Source organism: Passer domesticus, chromosome 10 (assembly GCF_036417665.1).
Source record: "Passer domesticus isolate bPasDom1 chromosome 10, bPasDom1.hap1, whole genome shotgun sequence".
NCBI lineage: Eukaryota > Metazoa > Chordata > Aves > Passeriformes > Passeridae > Passer > Passer domesticus.
Window position 1 is genome coordinate 18,178,109 of NC_087483.1, and position 27,271 is coordinate 18,205,379.

Sequence of the window (27,271 nt, forward strand, 5' to 3'; positions counted from 1 at the left end):
CATAATTTCCATCTTAAGCTTCATTATTCCTTCTCCCTGTACTAATGCCTTTTCACTGAAGTATCTATTTTGAAATTATTCCACCTAACATAACACTCTTGCCCAGATCTCACTGCAACCCACAGCCTGATCCTACAAAGATCTATGCTTGTGCTTGATGTGTGAAAATAAGTTACCAGCTTCAGTTCAGTGACCAACATACTTCATGTGAGGAGCCTGTGCAGTACTTTCAAGGCATCCTAAATCTCTGGCAGGGGTCTCCAGCCCTCTCAGCTGTTTGGTCCTGGCAGCTGCTACAGGCTGCAGAACACCTCAGCTGGTACCAACAGCAAGAGAAGAGCTCCATGTTGAGATGAAACTACCTGGGGAACTTCAGCAGTGAACACACAGCTGCCTAAGCTGAAATTCTCTGAGTTGAAAAAGGACTTTTTCTTGCTTCTCCTCTCGATCCTGGGGTATGGAATCAGGATTCAGGCAATACAGCTGAAGGCAATGCAGATTTGAGACAGAATCAAGTTAAGCCCTGGGACGCTTTTTTTTTTTCCTACAAAGTAGCACATGGCTGCTGTGTTTTTGTTTTTTTCTAAAAAAAAAATGATTTTACCAATTCTGATCCAGCTTGATGATGTATCATCCTCTAATATCAAATCATATCCATGGCTGAGGATGACTTTGTAGACACAAAGAAGGGAAAGACTCTACATACAAGTGCATAATCATATACAGTCTTAAAGCCTTTATTTTAATGCAAAATAAACCAGGTAAAATTTATATAGCCATATGTAACAAAAGATCAAAATCTTTGACGTGGTACTAGAAAAAACCTGTCAAATTACATGTTGAATTTCTCCCCCAAAACAATCACACATGATTTTAAAATCAGTTTCACTTAAACACACAGATATTGTCAGGATCACAAGTACCTCTCTCTCCCTCACAGTAACAGAATAGTGTCTTACAAAGCCTTGTTTCCTATGAAGAGATAGTGAATAGCACTTCTGATTTTGCACGTAAGGCTTAAGGACCCTGCAGGACAACTGAGACAGGGAGCACAGGTGTGGGGCCTTTTGAAAGTGCAAAGCAGCCCCTGCCCAGAGCAGTGTCAGGATGTGGCCCTGGCAGAGCAGTCACTAGGATTCACTCGCAGCACTAACTCTGATAAACAAACCTGTGATGGCTGGGAGGAAGAGGTAGCACAATTCATCTGTAAAAAAATTAGGCAGCATGTGAAGCTATTTCTAGATCAGGAAGCTGGAGTGAATTGGAATTCAGGACTGTATGCATTTTTTCAAGGCAAGAGCCTTTTTTTTTACTTCTCTATGCTTAGTTTCCCCCACAAAGGGCAGTTGATATTTCTTTACGCATTTGAGGGGTGCCTAGAGACTTCTGCATCATAATATATCACAGTGGTAATGTCGGCTCACAGGCCAAGATCATGGCTCACTAGTGGGTGGTCACTCAGAAAATCCACAGGCTCTTTTTCTATCTCTTAATCTTTCAACTGCTAGGCCTGGCTGGCCCTGTGCCAGAGCCAGAAATGCAGGCTGCACGCCACCAGCTCAGGAAATCAAAGCTTCAGCTTCACGTGAGTGCGGGCCTCTCTCCCTCGGTCTTGATGCCTGTTCACACACACTCACACACACACACACACACACACACACTTAGGGCTGCTCCCGTGGCAAACCCAACTCTCCCTTCACACCCACTACGTCAGTAACTCTACTGCTGGACTGGCACATTTTGGATGAGGGAGTGCGAGGCAATTACGTGTCAAGAGCATTTCAGACTCATAATTTTCCCAAACATATGGACATATGGGAAAAGAACAACTTGTTACTTAACGGCTCTTTTGGATTTTGCAAGTGTGTATTTTCAACCGTCAGTTGTAGCACCTCGTGAATTCTGCACGGTACATATTTTTCCACAATATGGTGCTAAAATCATACATTTTATACTGCAGAAAAGCTGACTATATATACTGTAGTTACACATTATACTTTTGAAAATACTGTACCTCTACCAGATATTAAATCAGGAAATGGCAATTTTCTCCCAGAACAATGGCACCAGAGATTGATGAGATGCTCTGTAATACTTTTTGGTCTTGCTCCCCCAGTTAGGTCACACTGTTTTTCCTCCTTAGCTCCTTACCTGTAGGATGCATCCATACATTATACTTACATCTTTTTTTTTTTTTTTTTGATTGGAAGAAGCTCTCTACTGATTTCTGCTTACTGAGCAGAAGCATCATTTAATAACCTGTTGGGTAAGGTAAGATTAACAGCTCAGAAGGTGTTTGTTTGATTTGTCTGCCTCAACTGAGTGGAGCCGATGCAGTCAAGGGGAGCTCTTAAGGAAAGATTCAGGTTACTAGGAGATATTGGGCAGGTCCCTCAAAGGCTATAAATAATCTAGGAGCTGTTTCTATCCAGATTTTATTTGGCCCTGGCTCATGAAATACTGTAAATAAGTTCTGTTCACTGTGCTGTGATGCCATTTGAAGGGTTAGTTGAGAGTGATTTACAAAGGCAGTAGCTTATATTCAGAGCTGTTCTTAATTGTGGCCTGGCTTGATAAAGCCACTGTCGCAAACATTAGTTTCTTTGCAGCTGGATCAAATGTATCAGGGGTTATATTTCAAGGAGGGAAAGGAAAGTATTTTAATTTGTTTTTGCTTCACTTTCAACAGGCCTTTATAACACCAGCGGCTATCCTGTGGCTGCCAAGTCCTGGCTGAGTATCCTACAGCATTTAAAGCTTTCTGAGAGAAGTACAGGGCTGTGCTGAGCACGTACATGGCAGGCACAGTTTCCTTGGGGAATGCGCCTTATTTATGGAGGGTACTGAGAGACATCCAGCTTTGCACCCAACACTCCCTCCAGAGGTTTTTCCCTCCTACATTACTAGGGAAGAGGGCAGAAAGAAATGGAATAAGAACCAAACACCCTTCATAATCAGTTGCATTCCTCTTCCTCTCTCCCTCCCACCAATGCTTCTTCCTGACTGGATTTAGAGCTGTGCCTGCCCCTGCCCCAGGGAGTCCAGCCCTCTATCTGAATCATGTAGGTGCTCCTCTGCCATGGAAAGCTGTCTCCTCTTCCCTGCTTCCCAGCCTGCTGGTGGGTGGAGGCTGGTGGGAATGCAAGCACTAGAGCCTGCCAGCCACTCAGGCAGCTGCAAGTGCTCCCTGTGCCTGAGGGTTTCGCCAGGCTCTGACCAGCACCATCAGCAGAGAAGAAAGTAGGCTGGGATTAAATGCTGCTTCTCATCAGGGCGATTACCTGCTAGCAGGACACACTCCTTTTAACACCTGGGAAGTGATCTATGTGATTTAATATGTTGCATACCAAAGGTGTCAAAATGACATCAAAGAAATCCTTATGCTTAATCCTTGGCTAGGTCACAGTCTTTTCCTCATGAGGAGAGGAGGCCTAGTGGTTTAGTGACACTCCCAAAAGGCAGAAGTCGAGGAATTAAGGACACTTGGAAATAACATATTTCTAGGTCACAATACTGCATAGTTTCCTCCTGACAAAATCCTTAAGACAGATCTCTAAGTGCTCAGAGATCAGGTCACACAGGTCCCCATGGCTGCAGACACATTTCTGTCTGCAGAGCAAACTCAGGATGTTTGGGGCAAAGGACTGAGCATGTACCCCACCACTCTGTCCCCCCTCCACAGCTCTGCTGTGCTGCTGCCACTCCCTCCCCACCCACACCTTCTCTCTTCCTATGCACTGCTGCAAATAACTTGCTACAAACAGCTATTCTCACATCTTCCTCCTGGGCTCCAGGGTCTTGAAGCCCTTCCTGTTACTTTCCTTGTTTTTTCCCTCACCCCTTGCTATGAAAAGCACCTTTCCCCACTGACCTCATGGAGGTCTCTGGTTGCAGGAACTCGAGTAGTTTGGCACTTGGCACGACGGGGCCCAGTGCTGCCCAAGGCAGACAGGCTGCTGGCAGGTACTTGGCTCCAACACCGCCTGGAGTGGGCCAGGAATGGGCTGCTTGATGGAGCCAAGGCAGCACCTGACACAGTAACTTAATATGAATTATGGAGTCCATGCCCACAGTCACCTCCCTGGTCACTTCCTTATAGGCCAGCTCCACTGAAACCCCTCAAGCAACACTTCCTGACAGCAGCTGAGGATCTGGTCTCCAGGGTTTACATTTAAAGACTGCACACTGTATAACCAACCAACACTCACAAGCACACACTCCCCCCCTACAGACATGGTTCTTAGGTGGCTGCTGTCTTCTGAGAGCCTGCCCAAGCAGAGGGGATAAGGCTTTTTACCCTACTCCAACTGCAGCAGGTACAATAAGAGAAGACTCTTGACACACAGACTGCAAAAAATGAAGGCTACAAGATAAATGCTGCCACCACCAAAAAGACAGAGGAATACAGAGGCCAGATCACCAATCTGGAACTGCAGCATCCTAAAAGCAGAGCTGTTGGTCAGGATGTGCCTGGAATGTAGCCACTCTCTCTGTGGCAGTCCCTTGCCATGATCACACACTAGATACACAAGATGCCCAGCTCTGCAAGAAGTCTGTACTGCATGCTGTGTTCTCACTTAAAAGGCTCTACAACAGCACTCTGAAGTAAACTCTGGTGACTCTGCTGCCCTTACACAGACAGCTATGTACTGTAAAGGTGTAACTGGATTCAGTAAATAGCCCTGAGGTGTATTAAGTGTTGTGTTTCATTTCCAGCAGCCACTTTCTATTTTTAAAAGGAATTAAAAAACACTCAACTGTCTGGTACCTCACATACTCAAAACACATCGTACCTCACGTGGCTTTAGTTCGCCTGTTAGAAAGCACCTACGCTGAGCCCAGCTCAGTAAGAACGACTCCAGGTCTCGTGTGCCATTCTTACAGGCAGCTACACTTAAGAACAACTCTACAAGGGTGATGCCCAGCAGGGCTGTGCCCACGTCCAGTGCTCGGCTATACAGCTGCAGTCATGGGGTTCTTCTGCCGGGGGTCCTGTTGCCTGTACTGGTACTGGTCTGGACTGGTCCCACGGTGTCGGAGCATTTCATTGTAAGCTGGTGCTCGGTGGGACTGTGGAGGGGAAGGCGGCACGTCCTGCCGGAGGGGTCCTTTATGCTGGTTTGCCATGGGCTGGGCTGGGTAATACTGAGGGTACCTCAGTTCTGCCACTCTTGTGTCCGGCACACGGATGTAGTTCCCCTTGGATGGGTGGATAACAGGCTGTCCTCCGTGGTAGTAGGGAAGATCTCTCTCCTTGTACGTTACTCGTGGCCCTGTTAAATATTCTAGTGGCTCTGCAGGTCCACGTCTGAGGAGGAAAAAACATAATAAAGCACATAAAAAGGCAGTCTGCTAGCCCAGTGATACATTATTGTACATACAATCTATGTTTACTTTGGGAGAGGAAATGCCACCTCAAGCATGACAAGTCCTGATGAATGAAAAGAACTTCTGAAGGATAACAAGCTTCCCACCTGCATGCTACAAAAGTCTGTAACATCCAGGACACTTGAGGAAGGGTCCAGTACACATCACAGCCCTTTTACAATGGGGGAGCACTGGAGCCCTTCAGCTTCCAAAGTCAGCCTCCTGTGATCCATTTGCCATAATGGAAACAAAGCTCCTTTAAACAATGCATATTTGACTGAATCTTATCTAGCCTGAGGATAAACAGATGAGTTGGGTCTGCAAGTCTGCAAATCCCATAAGCTTTACATGCACAAATATTCACGCTTTCCAGGCCATTTCCCACTATTCTCTCCTAATATGTCAGCCTGTAAAACTTTCCAAACACCATAGTTGGAAAAACTGGGGAAGAAACACTGGGGATGTCAGGCTACAATACCTGTGTTTAATGGGCAAGTTGCCAATGAGATTTCAAAAACTCTGTGATCTAAAAGGCCTGATATTACAACAGTCCTGTAACTTGTCTGCATCAGTATGGATCTCACAAGCCCTAGTTCATGTGAGAAACAACATGTGAATGTGTCATCCCTGAGGATGTGCCATGGAGTCCTCTCTGTAGCCTTCTGCATCTTAATTTCATGATTTTTACTAATGAAGCATTGATATTTTTTTCCTATTACAACTTAACTTGTGATACTTTTGAAATGGCAAACATAATTGTTCTCACAGACATGTCACCAGAGCATCCCCAAAAGTTCAATTTAATTAGGAGTTTTTGCCAGTCTGACTGCAAATGTCTTTGTACTTTGGACAAAACCTCTCATTGACTACACAGGAAGCTTGTCTCCAAATGAGAGCTTAGAGAAGGAGACAGAATTTTGACCCAAAACAGGGGCTGGAAGTTGATCAATTATATAGATCAATTACACCTGCTCTGTGTCTTTGGGACTGAACTCATCAACTGTTTAAATATTCTTTGCATAGATTATGAAAAAAGTTATCATTCTAGTACAGCAGATCAGGTGTTCAAAGTTTGTCAATGACTCTCTTGTTCACACAGAGATTTTACAAACATGCTCCTTCTTTCTTAACCTGGGCTCCCAGACTCTGCTGGAACTTGTTTAACATGTAGTAAAAGAAAACATGTGGTTTTCTGCTGCACTCGTTTAAGCCCATGGGGTAAATCATGGACATAGGCAATGAACAAACATTATCTGCCTTGAAATGAACCTACAATTCTCCTCCTGGAATAACTTAGTGCAAATGTTTCCTGTTTAAAATGGAAAGAGCAAAAGGAAGCATTCCAGGCCTTGGACTTTTAGGACCCTATGCTCCCCAGAGACTTTCTGCTTTAAAAACAGAACATTATAAAAGACAGGCACTCCCAGCCTCCCCCCCAGCTCCTGGTGAGACAGTCCAGACAAAGTGCTGAAGGGCCTGAAGCCACTCTCTGAGATACCAAACCACTCTTAACCCTACGTACTGAGACAATTACCGTCACTGCTCACACACCTACACCTTGCAACAAAGCCTCATTTCCAGAGCAGGCCAAAGAGCTGCTCCACTTTTTTTTTTCCACATGCATGAAGGCTTGTTCACTAGTCAGTCTCATCACACTCAGCTTTAATGCCTCTGTGCACATAAATGTACTTGCAATCATAAAAGGTTTTGCTATGGTAGGAACTGTTTTGTGTCAAGCAGCACACCAAGAGGAACAAATGTCAAACCTACACCCATCACCTTTTAATATAAGGATCATGCTCAAAATCCTGTAAATTGGTTTTATAACATGTTCTCATCGGCAGCTATAATCAATGAAATTCTTGTGGATTACATTAAAAAAGGTCTGAGCTTGGAACCTGATCCAGAATTCACTGAAAACCCAGTGGTAGCTTTTGGACAGAACTCTAACTGCAACTTGAATTACTCTAAAAAAACAAATTCAAGATGAATTGGCACCAAAATGATGGCTGACAATAAGACTGAGCCAACAGCATGACATACTGAGCCTTCAGTACACAACTCATGCCTCAACTGACACCAGAGGTCTGCAAGGTGCAGGAAAGAAGAGGGATGTGCTTTGCCATCTCTGTGGGAGGACACAGAGACCTGATAGGAATCCACTTCACACAAACCTTTTAGGAAAGCCCCAGGAAGACAGAAGCTATGTGAGTTATTTTAGCAGCCTTGGGGTTAATACAAGCAGTGATCTAGCCAACAATTAGCAGAACTTTTGCTTGAGTCAAACCTTGGGAAACACTGGTGACTGTCCAAAAGACTGACTCCGGGCAGCATAAATGAGGGAGATTTCACAAAAGATATCTTCACGGCTGCTCCACACTCTCCAGCTCACTTTCCCTCGTAATCCCAGTGGGTCTTACACTCACAGATACACAAGCTACAATGACAACACTTTTTTTTTCCTTTTTATGACCAGCACAGCATGTTGAAGCCAAATTATTTCTCAAGGACTCATTCTTCCTCATCTACCACCCATGCCTGGTGAAGTTCATTCTCAGGGAGCTGCTCACAGTGCAACCAACCAGCTTAGAGAGTCTCCATAAACCTCTATCTGACCAGTCCTAAAAAACAGGAAAAAACTGCCCTTCCCTCCTCAAGTGTGACAAATTAACCATCAGAAAGTTAATCTTTCTAAGGTAAAAGAAACAACTGCAAATACCAAGCTCTGCCTGCAGAAATACTGTCACCATTAGCAGTAAGTCTGGGACACGGAGGGCAATTCCCAGCAGGAAGAGAACTGCTCCTCTGAACCAACCCCCTTCTCACTCGATAACCCACAGTGTAAAAGTATATGCTGTTGTTTATCCTTAAAGAAATTGCCAAAACAAACCAAACCAAACACTTTCTACTTGGCAGTCCCTTGTAGATGCTGTGCTTGTTTCTGCAAGGAGGAAAACAACTCCTACCTTTTCCCTCAGCAGACACTGCCACCTCTGAGGAGGTCCTAATGAAATTCTTCTCCTCTCTCGGACTGTTTTTCTTGGCTTCTGATGAGTTCAGAGTTCACAGGGCCATATCACACCTCCCCAGTGACCCATGGTGTGGGGGTCAAACCAATAATCTCAAGTGGAAAATCAGTGACCCAGGGGAGTGATCAAAAATCCACAAATTGGGTCAAGCAGGTCCAGCCACTCAAAAGGACCAGGCCAGGACCGTGCCCTCTGAGAGGACATGCTGAGTAGGAGCTGCTCTGACTGTCAGCTGTTTTCCAGATTTTTGGCCATTTGTTTGACCTGGGGATACAGTGCAATTAATGGCAGGCAGAAGGCAGGGAAGCTGACACAACATCCTGGGAAGGAACTGATCTCAGAGCTCAAAACCTGGTTTTGCTGATAGTTCAGCTCTGCTGGGTCCCACTGGAAAGTGCAATATGGATGTGGGTCTAGCTAAAAGCAGAGGCTGCTGCTGTGGGAAGCAATTGAACAGAGAGAGAAGCACCAGGTTCCACAAAGGAGTGAAACTGGTGGGGCAGAGTGAAAACACTCCCCCAAAATGTCATGAGCAAGATGCCCCTTAAAATGGTGCCCCGTCTGCTTTGAGGAAGCAAAGTCTCACCTTCCTTCCCCTTTTACAGATCACACACAGGTGGTTGTGAACGTGTTTCACCTCATATGCTGGTTTGCAGCTCTACCAGTTAATCTTCTAAAATGATTCACCAGTTAACAACTGTGATCCATTTTGAGCAGTAAGAGCACAAAGTAGCCTTGTCCAAAAAAAGCAGGTAATTTGGGACTGATATTCAATTAATGTGTTGTTGCTTTCTCTATGATAGGTAAAGCTTAAAGCAGGTTTGTTTTTCTATCTCTGCTTTATTTATCTTTGAAGCACAAAAAAATTACAGTATTTTCTGGCTTTACTGCAGAATTTTTAAGAGCTTCTGGGTTTATTTAAAACTGAGCCACAGTATTTGGGACACTTAGGAAAGACTTCTTTTACCCAAAAAACTATTTAGTAACAGACATCTGAAGGTTTCAAAAGCCATAAGTAAACACTTCTTGCTTTTGGCAGTTCCCTCTTTTTTTTTTTTTTTTTTAACCCCGTTTTAGTAATTCTTCAGCTGCAGAAAATCTTACAGAGTAGACTGGCATAAATACCTGATGCTTCAAAAACCTAATCAGAAAAAAAAATTGCATTTCAGGTTTACTGCATTTCATTGATAACCTCCATTTGCAGGTCACCTTTAACATCCTTGGAGACATGTGCTTGGGCTATCTGAAAGGAAAGCAAAATGAAGGTCTAACTGCTCGTGCTGTGCCCCATCACGTTGGGGGTTTGGATTTCATTGTGACAAAGGGTTTTTCTTCCCTCTGTTCTATAGGGAAAGTCACAGAGGTCACACTCTTAGTACCTGGTAAAAAGCAAGGAAGGGAATGCTCTCTTCTTACATCACTATCTCCTCCTTGCTGCTGAGGGAATATTTTGCAAGGGATATAATCTCACATGAAAACCTGCCTTCTTACTTTGTTAGAGAGTACTTCTTGAAATAAACTTCAAAGACAGCCACAGACTAAGTAGCAAATGGAAAGCCCACATTTGGCTGCAGTCTCTTTCAAGTCTAAGCAAGACATACAGAGACTCTGGGTGATGGCATCAGACAGCCTAGGCTGTGATTAAAGAACAGGAGAAAGCAACAAGATCCTATCTGTGTCCAAATTCTCAGTGAAGAACTCCACTGTATGCAGCGTGATTGTGTGATGTTTGTTCTCAGCCAGGAGGATCTACTTTTAAAGAAGAAAAGAGAAGCTGATGTAAGAATTAAATTATGCAAACAAACAATCTTGAAGTATCAAATACATTACACTGTGTCTTTATAAAGCTCTTCTTAACAAACACTAAAAACAATTAACTGAAAAGATCATGTAGTGCCTATCTCTCCAGATAAAGTATTAAAGACACTGCAGTGGTGTTTGTAGTCAGTGGCTCTAAGAACTCCTGTTGCTTAATATTCAACATGCATATAACATAAATAAATTAATGAAATTTCAAATCACTGCAGATTTCAAAGAAATCACTGAGATGCATTAAGGTAGGTCTCTGTATCTTAATAGGTGAGATAATCCTATAATAAATATTGTTTGCCCTTTCAGATCAATACTTCCCACAGCCAAATAAAGGGTTTGCATTTAAAATTCACTGGGAATCAAATTTGGTATCTTAGTGCTGGGAAGAATCTGCAGCACAAGGAAGTGCTCAGTGGCTGCTGTCTATGAGAGAGGCTTGTACCCCACAGAAGAAGGCAGATGTCTAGCAATGTCATACTAACCTCAAACACACCATACACACTTTATTTATGGGCTGAGCTGGTGGAGGTGCTTCCTTCTCCTGTTCTTTTATCAACAATACAAGGCTAAAAAATCAGATAACATAAACGAATACAATCCCTGGCTCTCATGTAGCACATGCCATGCAGAGAGAGCTGTTTTTAGTTTGAGGACTGTGTTTGGAATTCCTTCAGTGTCAGGTTTCCAGTTACCAGACCCTCTTCCCTGGGCCAGGCACGACTGCGGTCGGACTGGATTAGCAGAACACTCTGCAATGTATATTACACAGCTTTGACTTCTACAGGCTTTGCAGACCCATAAAAATAATGATCATTTAATGACCTGCATTTCAAGGTGGGGGTGTGTGTGTGTGAGTGGTGGGTGTAAGAGTGGAAGAATCTCTCTTCCCTTTTTAAAGAATTCCTATTTGGTTTGGAGAAGGACGAGTCCATATAAGTTTGTTTGAAATTTGAGCAATACATTCCAGATGCAATGCAGGCAGGCCTGATTCTCTTCTCTTGCATACACTTTTGCAGAGTCTAAAGTGGTGCTAACTGGCCTGAATATAAGAGTTTATATATGCACAGTTTCTCTCTCTCTCCAATATTACAGCTTAAAATATTTTGAAACAAACAGTTAAAGCACCACAACCCCAGCAGGTAAGTGCAGAGACGTGTTTATATTTCTCTAGTTAAGTCCAGCCTTAAAGCAGCTGGAGAACTAAGTCTTTATGGTTTGCAGAGGGCCACACCACAGAGGTGTTGGGCCCCAACTGCTCCGTGGGCCCTTTTTAGCAATTGGAGACATTTAGGTGTCACACTTGCTTTCACATCTAAGACCAAGTGTACAATTTAGTCACATACCAGCTTTCCATGCAGGGGAGCAGCCTGCAGAAACAATGGTAAGACAGGCAAGCAGTGTCTGATAGGTTTAAAACTTTACTGTAACATTAGGTATGACTTCTTATGACAGCATGGACAATTTATTTTGTCTGCAAGAAAATAGATTGCTCTCAGTCCCCAGCGGAGCAAACTATGTCACAGATAGGTTAACATCAGAATTTAAAGTGCCATTTAATTAAACTCCCTCCCATCAGCAACCAAACCATAAGACAGTGATGCTGCTTTGCTCCAGCATTAGTTTATTTTCCACAGCAAATCTCAGACCTGTTTCTGATAATCTCATCCTGCAGGCAAATCTCCCCTTTCTCTCCTTCCCTAAATCCAACCTACAAATATAGGAACTGTGACAACCAGGACTAAAACCCTGGAATCAACAAAAACAAAACCCGAAATGTGCTAGCTGGTGCTCTATAAATGCCTAAAAAGCATTCACAACAAGTAGTGCAATAATCCTTCCTACTCAATTCCTCACTTGTTTTGTTCATATGCCCTCAGGCATGGTACATCTCTTCTACCAGAAGGCATAAAATAAAGTAGCACCTATTGAACAAGACATTGCTATTCTGTGATCTCCTCAAGCTTAAAGGGATCTTAAGTAGATTGGTACTTTAAGTAGCGAGTCATTACAACATGTGTCATTTCAGATGTTCCTCATTATTCAACACAACATAATGCCGTGTGAGTCATTAACCTCTGGGCACTGGTAACCTACTCTCAATGCTAAGCAGTCATGCTTGTTGCTCAGGAACCCCCATGCTCCGCTGGGGAGAGACCTGGCTGAGATTTAAAGGTCCCTTTGGTCTTTTGTTTTGCGGATCAGTGGGGACCAAAAGCTCTTCCTACAGACTTCTTGGCCTTTGGTCTTCTGAGTCACATTTTTGAGAAGATTCTGACCAAGTTATGTTGGAAGGGAGAAAACTTCTTTCTAAAGGACATATGCTCCTTAAGCCAGCAAGAAAAGCAACTGTTTAGGCTCCTCAGTTGAATTTTGCATTTAAATGCAAATTCAAACTAATACAAAAAAGTACTGCCACTACTGGAGCAAGATGCTGAAGTGAAAACTGTGTTATGGTAATACTTGTCCTGTCTTACTGTGTAGCAACTCCCAACAGACAGGGACCTGCTGCCCCTGCCCTGAGAACAGCCAGCTGCTTCCCTCAAGAACTGGTATTCTGGGAGAAGGGAGCAAGGTGCAGAGGCAAGACCCCACCAGGGGCTTCAGTGCAGCACAAGAAGGCAGAAATACCACCGGGATCTCTTTGCCTCATCCTAACCCCTACTGGAGGTCTCTGCTTTTTTGAAGGCTATCAGAATAGAAATTAAGGAGTCTGCAGTGGTTTAGGAGCTTTTAATTTGATTTAAAAGAAATTCTGTTGCCATAGTCAAAATTGCTTTTCAGAAGGAATTGATCACTCCTCCCCAGCAGGGAAACCTCTGCCCTTTGCCTGCCCATTCACAGCACTACTGCTATCCACGCTGGTTTTGTGGAGTGCTTTCAGAAATGCATAAATCCAAATTCTACCCTGTTCTCATTTTTCATTTGAAATGAATTTAAAGCATGGTGACCATTCAGCTGTACTATTCAAATGATTTTCAACTAATAACAGAAATCATTAAAAGAATCTTCCTAAGTAATAATAACCTGGGCCCAGGTCTTTACTATTCAGCCACTGGGACCTTAACATGCTGTCTGATCTTTAGTAGGCTAGTAAAAACCTGTAAGAAGTGGTTATTAATGTTATTACCAAGCTTTTAGGCTTTTTTTTTTCCTCTTAGAGCATTTCTCATTTAAATTAAAGCACTCCTTGCAGCACTTTCTCCCATTGCCATGATGAAGCATGGCTGTCAATTCTGCTTCCAATGGCACAAACTGGGTAGTAAAACCATGCTTCAGTAAAAAAGGAATACGTAGCTGGTTATTTTTTCCTTCAATTTGTTTCTTTCTGGTCCAGCCATTCTGTTAAACTCACTGTGATATATCATTCGTTTTTCCTCCCCTTTGTAACAAAGGCAAAGCCCAACACCCAGAGAAGAATGACGGCTGTTTTGGGGGGTCAAGAGGGACCTTAAAAAACAAGCAGCTCTTATTTCTTTCTTCAGGCAGTATTTCAGTCCCCATTGTTTCTCTGCTGCCCATGTACTGGTTTTCTCCTAAACAGCACAAACAGCCTGTAAGTACATCCTCCCCCCCAATATTTTCTTTTGTTAGAACCTTTCATTTCTATACAGGCATTAGATTATACATTTCCTGGCTTGCCGCACTCCATTAACACTCTGGTAACCACCCATTTTCCAGCTAGCCATTAAACACCAACTTTCATAATTGAGATTTAAAGGCTCAGGGCATGATAAACAGCTGAAGTTATAACTTTACAGCTGCCTCTATAGAAGTGTGGAAATCTCCAGATCCGGATAGGCAAATCAGTTAATTAGACTTGCATTAAGCCACAAACTTTGCGGGCGCTCTGACAGCAGATGTCCTGAAGTTGTGCCTTAAATAACAAGGGTCAAACCCTCCATCCCACGGGGCTGGGACAGACGGAAGGTCCCACCCGGTGCCGAGGGAGCGGTAGCGCCGAGCGCAGCTGCCGTGACTCGCAGCACCATTCCAGCTGTGTTTGTGCTGGCTCCTTCCTGCGAGCTCCTTCCCTTACACGGACGCAGCTCCCGGCTGGACGCGCTCTACCTGCTGCCTCTGCTGAGGCAGCCCCGGGCTTACCACCCTGCCTTTGCTGCCTGCCAGCTCACAGGCTGCTCTCAAAGCAGCACCCACGAGTTTTGGGACTGAGCAGAGCTTCCCCCTGCCTCTGTCAGTCTCCTTAGGGGCATAGGTAGTAAGAGGTTAACCTTCGGTCGTGAGGCCCGTGCTCCACCTCTGCACGAGTTATCTCCCTGTTGCTGCATTTAAAAATACTGTATGTAATTAACTGTTATCAGGTTGTTAAGCAGCGTGCTGAAGTGTGAACTTATCATTCAATTGTTTCCTTTATTTACAAAGCCCTGCCATTCTCTTAGGCAGCAGCCTGGGACAGGCTGTTGACTTACTCAGATGAGGAGGGTTTGGCACGCCAGATCCTAGGAGCAGAAGCAGATTCTGGAGAAGTGAGACACAGACGAGAATCTGCAAACAGCCCCTCAAGATGTCCTGTAGAACAGCTGTGCTTGAAAGAGACACGCACACATGGCAACACTACCAAATACATCACTCTGAGGTTGCTTTGAGACCTGAACCACTGAGCATGGAGGAAACACACAATACAGCTCCCAACTGCTTTATGGGCACAGGTGGGGTTTTTACTCATGTATATGGTATTAGCCTTAATATCTATAGATACACACAAATATGTTCCATTCCCAGACGAAAACAATATAATGCTGACTTTCACACACATCTGAGCTCAGTTCTTCCCTATTTAATTTGCTGGACATTATTTCCTTAAGCAAATCAGAGGTGATCATGTCAGACCACAAGATGGGTGGACAGGACAACAGCACAAGATGTCACAGCCCCTGCTGTCCTCTCTACCTCCTTCAGCAAGGCCTAGGCTTGGATTCCTAGAGCCCATCATATTTTTTACCACTATCCCCTCCTGGCCTGGCTACTGTTGTCTTCTTTGCTTTCTTTGTCAGCAGCCCAGCCCTGGCAGTGCCAGCCAGATGTCCCAAATGACATGAGGCATCATCAGATCTGTGTGATTTTCTTCCATGCATTCCTGGCCTGGGGCAGCACCATGCACCCACAGCAGGATTTACTTGCATGGTGCCTGGGCATGCAGCATCCTTTGCTCTTTGGGAACTGGTGCAACCACCAATGTCCCTCATCTACATGCATCCCCCCCAACACTTCCAATAAACAAGATCTATAGCTTCTAAACAAACTTCTGTGCCATCTGCACACTGTGCTGCATGACAGACAACAAGATAAAATTTGCAACAGCAAAGACCTTAGAGCAAAACAACCTTTTAGAGAGCGAGGAAGTTGTAACAGTTCTGTCAGCTTAGTCATGTATCTAGAACAGAAGACATCAGGATCCTGAAGCTAAAAGAGGAGCACACAGCTGAAGAAAGAAAAAAATGCTTTAAAGACATACCAAAACACTGCATCCTTGGTAAAGCAATGTCAATAGCTGGGAATTAGTGATATCTGAGAGAGGTGACAGCCTAGCACTTGGAATAGAGGGTAGGGGCAAGCTAGGATTGAGACACAGAGAGGTTTTGGACAGCACTACCTGGTGTAGACTTCAATTTATTTTGAAAGGACATGTACATCATGTATCAAAAATGTGCAACGAAGTCTTACATGCAGGACTGGACGCTGGCAGCAGTTTCAGCTGACATTACAAGAAACAACACCACAATCAAAGAGGCATCCCCACCCACTCAGGAAGGCTGCTATGTGCCATCAGTGAGAAACAGAGAAGCAACAGTGCTTCTGGATATGAACCTGGTAAGAACCTGGCCAACATTCTAGACAGCAGGTCTCAATTTGGCTGGGAGGAAAAAAAAATAAATAAAATCACCCTCTAACTTGAAACAATCTTTTACATAATGAATCAATCAATTATCTTTGCTCTAGTATGTTCAAATCAAGGGAATCATCATTGAAAATAACAACCAATTTATATAGCTCATTTAAAGCCACAGTAAGCTAGGCTGCTGATTCACTAATGAACAATAAAGGTCACTACTATAATATCTCTCCAAGTATTTTCAGATTGTGTAGTGTGATAGACTTGAAGTGGCAAGTTCATAAAAAACCCATCAAGATACTTTGCATGGGGAAGTAAAGATGGAAAAATATCTGTGCTTTGCCCAGATATGAGACTGAGAAGAGGGAATAATTTTGATGCAATGAAGAACTTTGTGCCCCAGACTCATCCAGCCCCAGCCAAAGCTTCTGGATGTCAATGGAAGCATTTCAATGATCTTTGGATTAGGCTTTTGTATAGAATGGTATCTGAAAGGGGAGGAGAGGGCAGGGAGAGAATGAAACATCTGTATCCTGGAATGAAATCAGGAAGTTAAGGCTTGACAGCCTTAGACAGCAAATAAATTGTACCTCGGGTACTAAATGTAGGTTGCTGAAATGCCTCACTTCAAGTGGAAACATTCCTTTTCAGTTGTGTCTTTCAGGTATTCAGAGAAAAGCCTGACCAGAATGCTGCTAATTTATGTTTTAATTTTTGAGCGTCCATGATCTGGAAGATGGTACATACATGCAATTATGAAGAAGACATTCTGCCAAGATGAACAGCACACCTCTGCTCTGTGATGTTAGATCAAGATCATTAACAGTGTGGCAACTGGGGCAATGTAGCGGTGAGTGCCATTATCTGCAGCATCACCTCTGAGACTACTACCAGAACCAGATGTTTCAGAGGAAGCTGCAATTTGTGGACAATTAATAGTTTGCAAAGGTCTTACAGCATAAAAGAACCTCTCCCTTCCTCCTCAGATGTTAACTCAAACAAAAGCAACTGTTGGTCTAAGCTTGGATTTGCAGAAAGGTGAAGGTTTCAGAAACAAAAAACACTTGATGACATTTCTGTATTTGCAGATGTTGATACTAAAAATCCCCAAATATGATAATATTTAACCTTGACAGACCTACTATTTGAAGCCCATAGGAAAAAAGCACAATGGAGTAGAGAGAGCCTGTGGTGAGTTGAGAAAGATGTCTTTTCCAAATCTCAGTATTAAATCTTTAATGTTGACTTGGGTTCCTCTTAAAATAAAAAATATGTGTAATTCTACTGCCAGTAAAATAGGATTTTCTTTAAAAGAATTTTGCAACGTTTCAAAGGCCCCTCTTTTTAAGGATCAAAAAGTAAAAGAGAAAAACATCATATTATATCAAGCAGCTACAATATAACCCATTACTCAAGACCATCATTACAACTTCTAAATCAGAAAAGCACAGAATAGCAATACCATTTTGAGGATGCAAAATTCTCTCCATATACTGAAGTCCCTTGAAAAACTTACAAAACTTGTGGTATAAACTAGTACAACTGAAAATGAAATATCTAAGGAGAAAAAGACTAGGGTTAAGGGTTCTGTATTGATTTTTTTTCCCCCTCAGATTGGGATTAAAGCGATTTCAGCTGGGACCCAGAATTATAGATGTAATTATAATTTCCATTTATATTTTTAGGCTGTGTACAAAGAAGTGTAATAATGGACAGCTGAACATTTTCCATTGTCCATTAAAAATGAAATGTTTCTGATGAAATCTCTGTAAGACCAAGTACCACTGCAGCAATCTCTCAATAACAGATCTTGTTTCAGATGTTTGGTGAGGAGAGACAAGGGAGAGTTGCCACCCCCTCATACAAAGAAATCAAACGAAAATGACATTAAGGTTGTTATTCCCCTCAACAATACTAAAGAGATTTCACGTTAAGATTAGTAACAAGTCTTTTCAAAGAAAAAGTCAAATTATCATTAAATAACCTTTCTTGACATTATTTACAGAGTACGTAACACAAAGCATTGCATTAAGGAGGCATTATTTAAACCACATAAGGTGTAGGGAGTGAAAAGAGAAAATTCTCCAAGTACCACTGCCTGTCTGCCATCCTTCCTTCATCCTTTACAATGTCCATTTAAGCCCAGGTTTCCTGGAGCTCTCTGATAGCGAGGCAAATAACTGCTATTGAAAAGCAAATTGTATTCAAGGTAAAGCAGGTGCTTAAGTGCTCTGATGGATCTGGGCCTAAAAATTCAAGTTGTAAACCCCAACTCAATTTCAAATGACTAATTGAATTTGCCTTTTTTTTTTTTTCTTTTAATTCCCTTTCGTTTTAAAGCGATCTGCTCTGTGCTTTCTGCCGCGAAGCGTGGTGCAGTCAGCACCGCAGCACAGCCCGTCCCACCACGCTGCTCCCACTTGCCATTCCAGAGGGGCAAGGAGATCCTAACAGAAATGCTCAAAAATGCTCAAACCCAGTGCTGGTATGTTCAGGCAGCCTAAATTCAGCCTAATTCCCGAGTCAGTGCGAAACCCAGATGCCTTCAGAGACCCCTACAAAGCTAATTAGAAGACTACCAGAAGTCTACACACAGCGAAGTCACATGGGTTTTCTGAGCACAGCTACAGGGATCCTCAAAGCTTTTAACTGATTCTGGAAATCTTTAATCGCTGAATGTACAGCTGTAAAGTGTGTTTGCTGTTTGAGCATCTTTGGAGGAAGGACTGTTAGCATCCTTTTTCCTACATGCTTTGTCCCAGCTATTGTGTTGGCTGGGTGAGTTCAGTTCAAGAGCGTATCATTATTATCTCCTCTAAAAAGCAAAACAAGGGGAGAAACTGTGGCCATACCATGCTTCTAAAAATACATTCTTTCTATACTGAAGACAAGTCAGTTGTCAGTAAACAAACATGCCTTTTCTTTAAAGCATAGGATTTCAGATTGAACCAAAACTCATAGCAAAAATGCTAAATGAGGGTCCAAAACCTGGCGACACATGGGTATAGATATATATATAGCAGTGCACTAACTAGCCCCTAGATCCAAGCAAAAAGCCAGTCACATGAATTTTCACTGTGAAATCATCCTGAGATTGGTTTTTCTTGCCAGATTTTGCCATGATCTACAACAGACTGCTCTCCCTTCACCTGTAAAACAAGAGCTATTTTTCTTCTTTAAATGAAGGAAAGTGCCAGCTACTCAGTATCCAAGGACCCCTGTTGGCTTGGGGTTTTGCTTGATAACCTGGACTGGGTTTTGTTCACACATTTCTTGCCCTCTGGATGGAACTCTGACTGCCAATTTCCAAGGCACTGTCTCAGACTATCTAGTGCACAGATCCAATCTCCTTGCTGAATTACATCTGGGGTGGAACAAAAATGGCAGATAATTCACTTTCTATTACAGTTAACACTCTCCTCCACTTGCTTCCCACGTATGTTATACAGTAGATATGTTTGCATGTTCTGCTCTATTTTTTCAGCTGTTGCAAGCACATAAGCTATCAATTACACTCTATGCAGAGAGAAGATAGTGATTTGAGGAACGGCTTCCCGTTTATATAACTCCTCACCTCATCACTGCTCAAACATTTAAATGAATGCTTTTGGGCAAGAGGCCTGAAGTAGAGAGATTCCTTAGGTGCTCTCTCCCCTGCCATTTCCCCCCTCATTGAATGGTTAATCAGAGCAGCATAATTCTTTAAAACTAATATTTATCCAAACAGCTGCAGGATCCCATCTGCTCACACAGAACAGAGGACAGAATCAGCAGAGGCCACAGCAATACCAGGCAGAAGCCAGCAGAAGTTGTGTCAATATCTCTATATCCAGCCTAACTTATGTTTGGCAGACAAAGATTCTGAGTACAGTAAAGACATTACCATTACCCTAAAGATGTGGTTAGGTTTTTAGCATATGCATTATGGTATTTAATATATTTTCAAAATAAAGCTTGCTGAAAGTCTGACTAGTGGCCTACGTGCTATTTAAGACCAACCACACGCCTACAAAGCTTTGCCGCCGTGTTTCTGGAATATCCATGGCATGCTCAATAGCTCATGCATATTTTTCCAAATAAGCATCCACAAAAGAACAGTATCACTGTGCATCTTATGCTTTGTTTATGCCATATTTGAAAGAACTGTTCCAGCAGAAAATTTTGCACAGGTGCTAAATGACAAAATCAGTGCTAATTTACATAACTATTAAATGCTAGAACAATGCAATCTTTTCCAAGCCTGAAAATTAGGGTGAAGATTCTTAAGAAAGCAGGAATTAATCTTCTCTAACAGGGTAGAATAGGGGTTTTAGCTCTATGCTTGCTCTTAACAAAGTTACTGGTCCATAACCACTAGTGATCTGAATGTCTGCAATTCTTCAACAACCTTGAATCACATTTAGTTTTAAGGACGACTTTTTATTTCACTTATATCTGTGATAAGATTGGATGGGCTGAAGAAGAACATATAGAGCAGGAAAACATATATTTCTTTTACTAGGATATCCATAATCTGGAGAGAAACTGGTAACATTGGTGGTCAGAATTCTGGGGGAAAATAACAAGTAACCTAATCAGAGTTTGTCAAATTGCTACCAGATTGACCCAGACAGCAAAGAAATCACACAGCATGCTCTAACAGTGGCTGCATTTCAGCCTGAACTGGCTGCAGTCTTTAGGAACACATCCACGGATTGCAGTGGTTCTGGACCAGGCTCATACTAGCTTCTAGTAGTAAATTTCTGGCTGTTCTGAAGCTGGATCAACACATTCAAAGCATGACTTTCTAAAGCATCATACTTGAAGAGCAACAAAAAAGCCTTCGATGAATATGAGCAAAGACATTTGGACAAAGCCCTCTAAAACTGAGCCTTTTCTCTTGATATGTTTAAGACTTCTGTGAAGAGAAATTAAATATGTCACCTACTTACGAAATGGAAGCAGTTTGGCTGCCAATTGTCTGAGCTGTGTTGAAACAGCTGCTCTAGCAACTGTTTTTACTATTAAATTCTTCAGCAACTCTCTTAATCCCAAATTAGATACCTCTTTCCTTTAATCACCAGTTTATATAAAAGCTCTTTCCTCGCAAGGCAGGGTTTCACCAAGGATAACAAACAACAGCAGGTCTGCTCAGTGTGCTGCCCTTGTGTTTCTGCACTCCTCACATCTCCCCCACCCTGCTTCTCATTTCTCGGTGGGTGGCACACGGAGTGCTCACGACTCTGTCCCCTACATGTTTGTAAAAGAACACAGAACTAGATTTAAGGTCTCAGGATTTCACAGCTTGTCATTACCTTGCAGCATGCAATTAAGACTGTCCACATACAATTCACTTCCTCCTTCATCATCATAATCTTTCCTCTTTCCTAAACATGTATATAAGAATACCTGTAACTGACTCTCTTTAAATGGCTTGCTATTAGAAGCTTGAAACTTGCCATTGTGACAGTACACTGTCATGTAGGGCTGTGATTCTGGTGTGGGTTTTTTTTCGGTTGTTCTTTTTTATTTTCTTCTTCTTTTTTCCAAAGCAAAGATTGGATGGAGACAAAGGAATTGAGAACTAACATGGAGAACTAACTGCAGTCTGCCTCTGAGCAAAGGGTGCCTCTGCAAAGCTGCTGTTTGCTCACAGGAACATAGCTGAGCAATCACAAAATGTAGAGGAGTTTCATGCACAAAAATGAGAGCTGCAGGAAGCTTGCTTAAAAATTCCTAATCCAACATCCTCAGAAATAATACATATTTACACCTGATACTGTTGGCTTCCTACATTTTTCTTTGTTAGGTGTTTTTAAAGCACGTTTGCTGACAGACATCTTTCAGCTGCACCTCCAGACGTGTTTATCAAGGGAAAGCCGAAGCCAAGAACTGCAGCAGAGTTGTCTTATTTTGCAATGCTCTTTCTCACCTTTGCAGCCTAGAGCCCACACTTTTTGATGAGATCTGAATTATAACCCAGCATAAGCAGCAACATTTTTATTCCAAATATCCATACCTACAAAGCAGCCAGCTGAGCTTCCCAGTCTGCTGGTCTCCTGAGCCATTTCAATATCCCTCTTAACAATGCAATGGATGTATTTGCATTTTGGAGCACACATCTTATTCCCCAGGTTTCACTCAGCACATCACTCTGTTGATGCATTCTATGGGATATATGCTTTTGGTTTTTAATTTAATCTTCTTCCTAATTTGCATTCACTTATCTTTTTTCCACAGATCCTTCATCTCAACCTAACCATTTTGTACTGACACTTTTTTTCTTTCATTAATATTTTGTTCCCTAACATTTGTTTTGTTCTTTTACTCACTGGAGGCATAGTTAATACAGCTTTCTTTTCTGAGGCAGTGTCTCCAAGACTTCATTAAATTTTATAATATTAATTCAAGCCCTTTTGTTCAAATGCAATATTTTCCTCCATCTCCCATATTTTTAAGCATAATTTGGTGCCCTTAGTTTGAGTGGGAGGTCCTTATGCCTGATTATACACTAAAATTCATACCAGATCCATGTTTTCTGTAAATGTGACACTTGAAAGTATTTTTATTTAGTCGGCATAGTATCTCCTTGCAAAAAGGCTGGCTGCTTAGTTTCAAAATATTAATTGACTTTTAAACTATTCCATATTGCATTAACTGGCTTTTTGCTATGAGGAGTTGACTGACTTATTAGGAAAATTGACAAACCCCATCCCTGTCTGCCTCCTTCTACACTTCCAAAGTATTCTTCTGAGACATCTGGCTTTTAGTGGTTTTTTCAAGCTACGTCCCAGTTGTTACAGACATTTTCTTTAGTCAATTTTCTTTAGTTATTCCCATGGAAATTATAGAGGTGGCCTGCCAGCTGCAATCCATGATTTGATGTCACGAACCTTGACCTTTCTGACTTTCTAAAGTATACTTTTTCATTATTTAGACTTAATTTGGCTTGGATGGAGGCATCATGTTCATTTCAAGTGATATTTCTATTTTATTAGAAAGCTGGAGGTATGTTTTACAACTAAATCTCCTTCCTTTTCTATTCACCACAGATATTTCTGAAACTGTGATCCTGTTTACAAATTTCTTTCCTCCTTTCAGTCAAGTCTTTAAAGACACAAGACTATTTTTTTGAAAGGTCTGTAGTACACTGACCCTTTTCCTACCTGCTCTGCTTTTAATGCCTGAGATTCTCCCTGTAGAAGGTGTACACAGGTTATTCATGAACTCTGCACATTTTTGGACAAATGTATTTTGATATAATATAAGAAGTAAAGGCTTCACGCTTCACATATGTCACTGAGGTGATATTAAGTACCATGGCACACCTGAGCAAAGGGATTGAAACTGAGGTGGAGCAGAAAAAGTTGCACAGAGCACCTCCAGCTCTCTGCCACATGTATGTGTGACAAATCTGCTGTCCTGCTAGAGATCTGGGCTCTGGCCTTGAAGTGCAATGATTTCCCTCACACCTCCCAGAGCCTGGGTACTTTCTACAGCTATCAGTTATAGTATCTTCCAGAGTTAAGAAAAGTTAGTTAGCTAAATCTTAAAACTGTTTGAAATTGGATTTAAGCTAATCTTTTAATGAGCACATCAGCTTGGTTCCCAAGCTTGGGCTCTAGCCTATAAGAATGATCCTTTTTCTTTGCTGTATTTCATCTTGGCTGGTTTATTGCAACGTATCTTGGAGGTCCTTGACCAGTATTTCAATTAAAACTGATTCTAAATTCACCTGCCAGCCCTTAAAATCCAACTAAAACCATACATATACTTCATTTATAATGAGATCACCACATCAGAAGATACAGACAGAGAAGATTTTGCTGCATTTTCAATAAAAGCACAGCTGTCAAGATAAAAATCATATTAAAAAATATCCCTGAATTACTTTAGATGATTAAAACAGGAGAGAAAGTTAATAATCAAGCATACTTCAGAATATACTGTTTGAATATTATTTATATTTCACATGACTAGGGTGATGAAGTTAGTTGGACCATTCATTTTAAGTTCACCCTACTTATTTCCAATCCTGTTTAAGACACCAAATTATTAAGTCTTCTTAGTATTGAAGTTATGCCAGGGGAATATTAAAAAAATATTATTTATGTCAAAAATTAAAAAGGACCATTTACAATTGGTTCTCAAATATTCCTCTTGACCATCTCCTCTTATTTTAATCAGTATAAGAAACAAAGGAGATACAGACTTTATTCAGGCACCTGCAACTACACAGTATTTTCCCATCAACCCATTTTCCCTTCACTGGTTTCCACCCCTTTGGAGGGAAAATCCTGGGCATGACTAAAAATACTGGATATTATATTACACACCAGAAGTTAACAGGCTCACCTTGTAGCTGTGTAATGTATGTCCAGTAACATGGTTTCACTGACAGACTAAGATGTGGGTGATTCTGCACAGGGTTGATAAATGACTTCACTGCCATTAAAGTTTTGGTACCCCTGGCCCCCTCCAAGAGGGAGTATCTGCAGATGTTCTTTTTAGCCAGGTGAACAATGCTCCAATTTAAACAGCATTGCAAGGCAGCAATGGTATTTATTCCCTGCAGTCTGCATCAGCATTGTCACTCATTGCCACAAAGCACCATGTTGGGCCAATAAAACATGGGGAAATCACAGTTTCAGTGGAGCCACATCAGCTGACAAGAGAACAGTGAGAAACAGAGGCAAGCTGTTTCCAAGGAGTGTCCGAGCACCAACAAGGTGTCTGGAAGACAACTTGGCACAACAGCAGCTGTGTGATGGGACAGAGCAACAGTGTCGCTGAGAACCACTGTGCCACCACATGGCACTTGTCAACACCAACAGCAACTGGACGTGCCTCAATGATGGCCAGAACCACGACTGCACTGCCAGGTCAACGCTGTGCAACAAACTGCTGCATGCCAGGGAGGAACGTAAATGAAGGACATAAAATAAGAAAGAGGACAGATTTTTTTTCCAACAAGTGATGGAATAGGTTAAATCAAAGTGGTTCCAAGCCAAAAAAAAAAAAAAAATCACTTGTGATTTAAACCAGTATGCAGGGAATTTTGATTTAAATAATTCATTTTAAACCTTACTTTTTCATCTGTGGTCCTGGGCTAGTCAATTCCCAGAGGCTGGGAATGCTCTGACAAGTTGATTTACAGCTAATTATAGTCTGCACTAAAACTGTGATTTCTTTTTTGTTAACCAAGAGAATACACTATATACATATTTAAGTAATGTCAGTATATTAATTTCAGATTCTGCTAGACAATGGTGAATGATGAGTCTTATTTAATAGACAATTAACTTTTTCTCGTGATTTGTGTCAAGTCATTTCTGATGATGTTTTCAGGATTCAATTAAATTACAGAAATCTTGCATTTTGAAATAAACTCAGTAAAATAAAGGCAAGAACACTCAAGTGCAAGAAGCAGCTAATGAAACATGCTAAGTAATCCATTTCTTCTGTTGGAGGAACCTTATCTGTTGATGACACAGATATTACCAAAACTTTACTTTTGATTTGAAGGGCTCAAAATGTTTTTGACTCAACTCTAGAGACTACCTCCTAAACTGACTGCATGGGTACTCTGGCCCCTTGAGTCAATACTGTTTTCATGCTCTACAGTGTAAGGCCTAATACTCAATCTATTTAATTTATTGCAAGGGAGGTGAAAACATAACATAAATGATCTCTGGGAAGGAATTTTGCAGGCTTGGCTCTTAAAGTCTAGCAGAAAAAATATTTACCGTGCATCTAGAAACTGAAATGGGGTAATGTCAGACTTTAAGGGAAAAAAAAGGCATAGTCTCTTTAAGCAATAAAATAATTAACCTCCAAAGAATGTAATGGATTCTCCACAACGTGACATTCTAATTCCAGGTTAGATGCTTCTGTAAATACATTTACAGAAGTAATGGGATGGATCAAAATTGAAATTTAGTTTGAAATGTAGAAAGTCTTGGAGGGCTCAGGCAAGGTGATCAAAAGTGTCCTTTCTGGCATCACACGTAGAAATGGCGAGTGTGCTGCTTTCAGCTACTGCTCTAAGAAGTGTGTTGGAAAACCCCAGCTCTACAGAAACGGAGCAGCTGAGAAGCATTTTAAAAGATCTTATTCTGTTATCAGAATAAAGGGTGAGACACAAGAGATGTAGAACGCAACCCCATTCTATCAGAAGCAAACCTATTTCCTGCTTACAATACCTTATAAATGCTTTTCAGCCTATTAGCTTTTGCCACACAATGCTGCTAATACTTCTAACACCAATCACCTATTATTTTACCCCACGTGGTCTTGCTATAATGCATCTTTAACAGTTCTAATTCTCCAAAATAGATGGTCTTTTTGCAAGGCCATAATTTGAAACTTGTTTCTAGTTCAATCTCTCTCTCAACAATGTCATCCCTATTCCATGGTCTTTCTAAGTCAGCACACCTTATATCAGAGTTTGCATACACATGTGCAAGACTGTGTGAGCTTTCAGTCAGATTTTGAGAATCCTTTACAAATCCATCTCTCACACCATGCAAGTTGCATGGTCAACCTGAAGAGAAGCTTCCAGGATGGGAAGACTACCCATTGCCACTGTATGGCAAGGCTGGTTCCTTAATCCACTTCCAAGCTTCCCAGTTTCAGGATGCATGTTACATTTAAAACAAGACTCGTGAGCAAATTACCAGTTTGCTCAGGAGTCTCTTTCCAGCCACAGCAATTCAGCTGAACCCACCTACACAGCCTGAACTCATTTTTCCATGCTAGCAGTTATTTTCTAATGCTCTCACAGCCTTTCTGGCTCCCCTCCTTTTCTTGACATAAATGTGTTCTTCAATAATACGAGAATTCCAGAGAAAGTCTGAAGTACTACTTTTCCATTGGAATCAGCATTTCTTATTGGAAAGATGGCTGAGCTTTCTAATCCACACTCATCTTGTCAACCAGCGTGCCGTCGCAGTGTCTGTCAGTCTGCTTTCGGTCACAGCCAGCTTTTCCACCACCACAGAAAAGAACGTGTCCTTGAACACGAGGCTTCTCCAAACAAGGCTGCCATTAGCAAGACTGTGATTTACATTAAGGCAGACTTCCATAAATGCAAGCTCAAAAATAGAACTATGAACAAACAGAGCAGCTTCAGCTTCATATCTGCTCCATAGCTCCATCAGGAAAATATTCTGAATTACACCAAGAAAGTACGCATTAAAAATAGTTTAAAAGATACAAATGTTTTTCTGGCTCC

The 27,271-nt window shown here is 41.9% G+C and overlaps 1 protein-coding gene across 9 annotated transcripts in view; it reads right to left on the bottom strand.

Moving 5' to 3' along the window:
* Nucleotides 1–713: 713 nt before the first annotated feature.
* The window catches only part of PARD3B (par-3 family cell polarity regulator beta), a 531,684-nt gene continuing 505,126 nt past the window's right edge, over nucleotides 714–27,271 (bottom strand). For all 9 annotated transcript variants that reach the window (XM_064434188.1, XM_064434182.1, XM_064434186.1 and 6 more), the window contains one exon: nucleotides 714–5,308. In XM_064434188.1, coding sequence (XP_064290258.1) covers nucleotides 4,954–5,308 — 355 coding nt within the window. In that variant the 3' untranslated portion in view covers nucleotides 714–4,953. The remainder of the gene's footprint in view (nucleotides 5,309–27,271) is intronic.